The sequence below is a fragment of the Chanos chanos genome, chromosome 14, assembly GCF_902362185.1.
Source record: "Chanos chanos chromosome 14, fChaCha1.1, whole genome shotgun sequence".
In the NCBI taxonomy this organism is placed as follows: domain Eukaryota; kingdom Metazoa; phylum Chordata; class Actinopteri; order Gonorynchiformes; family Chanidae; genus Chanos; species Chanos chanos.
In genome coordinates, this window is record NC_044508.1 from 21823096 (window position 1) to 21829297 (window position 6202).

Below are 6202 nucleotides of genomic sequence, written 5' to 3' on the forward strand. Positions count from 1 at the left end.
ACAAACTGTGACCATAGACCAGGAGACAAACTGTGACCATAGACCAGGAGACAAACTGTGACCATAGACCAGGAGACAAACTGTGACCATAGACCAGGAGACAAACTGTGACCATAGACCAGGAGAGCTAAACTAAACCAGGACTGTTAAACTAAAGAAGCAAATCATCCATTTGTCTCTACTCAGTATTTTTCTTCACACAAATTGTTTTTATAAATTCATAGAGTATGCTGCAGACAGCATATGTGCCATAGTTTGTGTCAAGCTGATGATCAATCCCTTGTGAAAGCATTCACAGAGAGTCTGCAGCACTCACCCAGTGTGCCGCATGCAGAGCCTCAGCCACATGTCTGTGGTCCTGTGTGAAGCTGCTCTCCGCTGTGCAAAAAGACTTGAATGTCTTGGCATGGTGCCCTGGCATTCAAGAGCAGTTTATTAATTAAAAAAAAAACAGTCATAGTCCACCAGTGAAACATTAACTGGGAGCTGGTACCTGTAATGTTCTGTTAATACCTGTAATGTTCTGTTAATAAGTCCACTGTGTTTTTGTGACAGGACAAGAGCTGAACTGGAGCATGAGGCCCTTATTGATGGTAACCTGGCAACGGAGGCTAATCTCATCATCCTGGACACGCTAGAAATCGTCGTACAGGTGCTGAATTCTTTGAACTCCAACTTTAGTATAGAGGCTGCATTGTGGTTTCATAGACATGGATAGGTGTTTGCTGAAGAAAAACAGATGTGTTTTCTGGCTCTGCTGGGGCTAGTGTGACAACTGTCCTGTGTCCTGTGTAGACGGTGTCAGTGACAGAGTCTAAGGAGAGCATTCTGGGAGGAGTCCTGAAGGTGCTGCTCCATAGCATGGCGTGTAACCAGAGCGCCCTCTACCTGCAGCATTGTTTTGCAACACAGAGAGCTCTTGTCTCTAAGGTCAGTTTCACATCCAGTCTTGCATTTACTCTTTAATGTTTTTTTCCATACCTTTATTTGAGATTATTCAGTCTATGAATATGTCCTTCTTACCTCCTTTTCAAGATGTGCATGCGTTTAGGTCAGTTTGCAGGAATTTTAATTTCTTCTTTCTCATGGTCTGCGTCGGTGTGTCTCTCTCTCTCTCTCTGTGTATGTGTGTGTTTGTGTGTGTGTGTCTATGTGCGCTTGCACGCATGTGTGTGTGTACATGCTTGTGTGTGTGAGTGTGTGTGTGTGTGTGTGTGTGTGCGCGCTGTGTGTGTGTAGTTTCCAGAGTTGCTGTTTGAGGAGGAGACTGAGCAGTGTGCTGACCTGTGTCTTCGTCTGTTGAGAAACTGCAGCAGTAGCATCAGCTCAATCCGAGCCCATGCCAGTGCCTCACTCTACCTGCTCATGAGACAGAACTTTGAAATCGGCAACGTAAGGACACCCACACACCCACACACACACACACAGTTAGCCTGAATTATCTCCACTCAGTGCAGTCTGTTTACTCTCAAAGAAACCTTCAGACCCTCACTCTGAATGTCTCTCTTTATGAACTCCAGTTTTAACCTGTAAGGGAACCGAGGATAACTTTGGATTTACAATGCAGATGAAACCAGTACATTTCCTTAGATGTGTGTATTTTTTGTCAAATGAATACATGATAATATTACAGTGTTCTTACAGTCGGACATTTCGCTGAATGAACTGGCTGTGTGTGTTTTGACTGTGTAAATGTGTTGACCGTGTGTGTGTGTGTGTGTGTGTTTTGACTGGATGTGTACGTATTAACTTGGTGTGTGTGTATGCATGTTGATTGGGAGTATATGTATTTGTCTGTTGTTGACTGTGTGTATGTGTGTTGACTGTGTGTATGTGTGTGTCTGTTGACTGGGGCTGTATGTGTGTTGACTGTGTGTATGTGTGTGTCTGTTGACTGGGGCTGTATGTGTGTTGACTGTGTGTGTGTGTGTGTCTGTTGACTGGGGCTTAATGTGTGTTGTTGACTGTGTGTGTGTGTGTGTCTGTTGACTGGGGCTGTATGTGTGTTGACTGTGTGTATGTGTGTGTCTGTTGACTGGGGCTGTATGTGTGTTGACTGTGTGTGTGTGTGTGTGTATCTGTTGACTGGGGCTGTATGTGTGTTGACTGTGTGTATGTGTGTGTCTGTTGACTGGGGCTGTATGTGTGTTGACTGTGTGTGTGTGTGTATCTGTTGACTGGGGCTGTATGTGTGTTGACTGTGTGTGTGTGCGTGTCTGTTGACTGGGGCTGTATGTGTGTTGACTGTGTGTGTGTGTGTATCTGTTGACTGGGGCTGTATGTGTGTTGACTGTGTGTATGTGTGTGTCTGTTGACTGGGGCTGTATGTGTGTTGACTGTGTGTGTGTGTGTGTGTGTGTCTGTTGACTGGGGCTGTATGTGTGTTGACTGTGTGTATGTGTGTGTCTGTTGACTGGGGCTGTATGTGTGTTGACTGTGTGTGTGTGTGTATCTGTTGACTGGGGCTGTATGTGTGTTGACTGTGTGTATGTGTGTGTCTGTTGACTGGTGCTGTATGTGTGTTGACTGTGTGTGTGTGTGTGTGTGTATCTGTTGACTGGGGCTGTATGTGTGTTGACTGTGTGTGTGTGTGTGTGTGTGTATCTGTTGACTGGGGCTGTATGTGTGTTGACTGTGTGTATGTGTGTGTCTGTTGACTGGGGCTGTATGTGTGTTGACTGTGTGTGTGTGTGTATCTGTTGACTGGGGCTGTATGTGTGTTGACTGTGTGTATGTGTGTGTCTGTTGACTGGGGCTGTATGTATGTTGACTGTGTGTGTGTGTGTGTGTGTATCTGTTGACTGGGGCTGTATGTGTGTTGACTGTGTGTATGTGTGTGTCTGTTGACTGGGGCTGTATGTGTGTTGACTGTGTGTGTGTGTGTGTGTCTGTTGACTGGGGCTGTATGTGTGTTGTTGACTGTGTGTGTGTGTGTATCTGTTGACTGGGGCTGTATGTGTGTTGACTGTGTGTATGTGTGTGTCTGTTGACTGGGGCTGTATGTGTGTTGACTGTGTGTGTGTGTGTATCTGTTGACTGGGGCTGTATGTGTGTTGACTGTGTGTATGTGTGTGTCTGTTGACTGGGGCTGTATGTGTGTTGACTGTGTGTGTGTGTGTGTATCTGTTGACTGGGGCTGTATGTGTGTTGACTGTCTGTGTGTGCGTGTCTGTTGACTGGGGCTGTATGTGTGTTGACTGTGTGTATGTGTGTGTCTGTTGACTGGGGCTGTATGTGTGTTGACTGTGTGTGTGTGTGTGTATCTGTTGACTGGGGCTGTATGTGTGTTGACTGTCTGTGTGTGCGTGTCTGTTGACTGGGGCTGTATGTGTGTTGACTGTGTGTGTGTGCGCATGTTGTCTCCTTTTTGCAGAACTTTGCCCGTGTGAAGATGCAGGTGACCATGTCCCTTTCCTCACTGGTTGGCACATCACAGAACTTTAATGAGGACTTTCTGCGTCGCTCCCTTAAAACTATCCTCACGTACGCTGAGGAGGATCTGGAGCTGAGAGAGACCACATTCCCTGACCAGGTGAGACCTTCATTAGGTCTGTCACTGCTTCTCACCTGTACTCTGTATATCTGTGTTTTCAGAGGAACTTGTGTCTTTGACTATGCGTATGTGTATGTGTGTGTGTGTGTGTGTGTGTGGTTTCAGGTCCAGGACCTTGTGTTTAATCTGCATATGATCCTCTCAGACACAGTGAAGATGAAGGAACATCAGGAGGACCCAGAAATGCTTATCGACCTCATGTACAGGTCTGACACAGCGGCTTGACATGGGCTAATTACTGATGATGTTATAGAGAACTGTTTGTCTGAGTCTGCTCCTCCATGCTGGTGTGTAATGTTCTCGAATGAACCACAATGGCTTTAATGGACAAATCAGAATGACATCTGGACAGTCTGTCAGTGAGCATACAAGCGAATAACTCGTACTCAACAACGTGAAGCATGCAATTTCAGTGGCCTCTCCTGTAACATGTAGGATTGCTAAGGGTTACCAGACGTCCCCAGACCTACGGTTGACATGGTTACAGAACATGGCGGGAAAACACTCTGAGAGGAATAACCATGCAGAGGCAGCCCAGTGCCTGGTCCACAGCGCAGCACTGGTGGCCGAGTACCTCAGCATGCTGGAGGACCGCAAGTACCTGCCCGTTGGCTGTGTCACATTCCAGGTGAATATTAAATACCTGCCCGTTGGCTGTGTCACATTCCAGGTGAATATTAAATACCTGCCCGTTGGCTGTGTCACATTCCAGGTGAATATTAAATACCTGCCCGTTGGCTGTGTCACATTCCAGGTGAATATTAAGCTCACACAGCACAACGAGTGAAGCTGACTTAGTGAGGGTGTGTGTAACAGAGATAAGTGGACTTTTAGCCATTAACTCACTTATTTCTAACTATTTACGGTCTCTAACATGGACTCCATAAGCACACTCATCATTCATTTATTCAGTCTTCTGTTTTGTTACTGACTCTTAACTAGATGCTACAAACCAATGGACTAGTGTAATTTAGATATTGTACACTCACTAGCCACTGTATTAGAATTACCTAACCTGTACATGTGGATACATCATGTTGGTGTACAGTTAGAGGCCGTTGCCCATCTGTTGTCATGCACAGTGTGTGTTAGCCATCCCCATCCTCTAGCTCTTGATCAGCCGTCAGTCTCTGACCGCAGGGCCACTGTTCTCTCAGCCCAGCACTAACACTGACACATATGAAAACTCCAGTAATACTGTTATACCTGGTACACTCATAGTGGTGCGACACTAACACTGCCATGTCAATGTCACTGCTGTGTCTGGAATGGTCTGTCACCCAAATAATACCTAGTTACATCAGAACACCTGCGGCACTAACCACCACAAAGACCCCACTCCTCAGTAGTGTTAGTGCGGCACCTGCTCCCACATCAGTCCTGTTGTCACCATGGCAAAAAAAGACCCAAAAGGGAAGAAGTATTAAATATATTTTTGAACTCACAGCCCCGTTTCCCAGTGAGCAGATCTGTATGTAACACGCATACACCACATTGGGAACTACTTTTCTTTCACAAGAAAATTATTGTTTAGCTGATTGAATGCTATGCTAATGCACCGTTAAGATGGCTGTCGTGCTCTGAGCTCTTCCTTAAATGTAACTATTTTGTTAATTTATTCACACTGTTTTATGCAATACCGCTATATTTTTGAATGTCATGATCACCTACGATAGACAGACTTTGATCGACATCACATCTACAATGGATACGCATTTTATAGCCAAGAATTATTAAACGGATTCAGCGGACTTCCATTTGTTTAGATGTAAATTGTTTAGCCCACCTGCTACACCTTGTAAACGGAGACGGAGAAGGAAGCGAGGCAAAAGAGCTGGAGCACTGGTCAGGCAGAGACAACAGAAACAACAAGAAAACCGTCACCCCCTTCTAAGTATCCTTCTAATGAATAATGTTCATCGTAATGAACATCATAATGTTACGACTAATATGACTATGTATATAGCTAATAGTGACATTTTTCCCATTAGTGTACTTTCACGCCCATGTAGCTCATTTCGGTCTAGAGTCAAACAGACCATATTTCGTAGCAATTTAGTTCCAATTCAACTGACTCCCTCCTCCGATATGATTACTGTAAGCCCGATTACGCTGAAGTTCACCTAAGGCGTTGCTTGTTAGCGACCTGATCAGTGATCATAGCCTTGACATGATGGGTTTTTGTGAAACAGACGTTTTTCTCCCTTTAAATGAAGCTTCACCCCCTAACTATTCCTTTTCCTGTGCTGCTAGGGCAGCAAAGAAAGGAGGGGGTGTAGCTCAAATCTGCAATACTAAATTTACTCCTAACACCCTTAGTTTACCTAATTTTGACTCCTTTGAGCTGCTCTCCGTGTAGCAGTCCTGCACTACCTCATCTTTCCTCATAGTCGTGCTCTTTCGCCCCCTTGGGGCCTTATAGTCATTTTCTAGATGAGCTCTCTGCATTTACCTGTTTTACTGTAACTAGAGTGGATAAAATCCTGATACTGGGGGACTTTAATATCCACATTGATAACAATTCTGATTCACTTAATAAAGCTTTGACAGCTATCATAGACACTCTTGGCTTTAATATCCACATCAATAACAGTTCTGATTCTCTTAGTAAAGCTTTTACAGCTATCATAGACACTTTTGGCTTTAACC

At 44.8% G+C, this 6202-nt stretch overlaps 1 protein-coding gene across 4 annotated transcripts in view; it reads left to right on the top strand.

Moving 5' to 3' along the window:
- The window catches only part of dock7 (dedicator of cytokinesis 7), a 75280-nt gene that overhangs the window by 57355 nt on the left and 11723 nt on the right, over nucleotides 1–6202 (top strand). For all 4 annotated transcript variants that reach the window (XM_030791687.1, XM_030791686.1, XM_030791689.1 and 1 more), the window contains 6 exons: nucleotides 556–652; nucleotides 796–930; nucleotides 1240–1392; nucleotides 3374–3532; nucleotides 3659–3759; nucleotides 3989–4181. In XM_030791687.1, the coding sequence (XP_030647547.1) occupies nucleotides 556–652; nucleotides 796–930; nucleotides 1240–1392; nucleotides 3374–3532; nucleotides 3659–3759; nucleotides 3989–4181 (838 nt within the window). The remainder of the gene's footprint in view (nucleotides 1–555; nucleotides 653–795; nucleotides 931–1239; nucleotides 1393–3373; nucleotides 3533–3658; nucleotides 3760–3988; nucleotides 4182–6202) is intronic.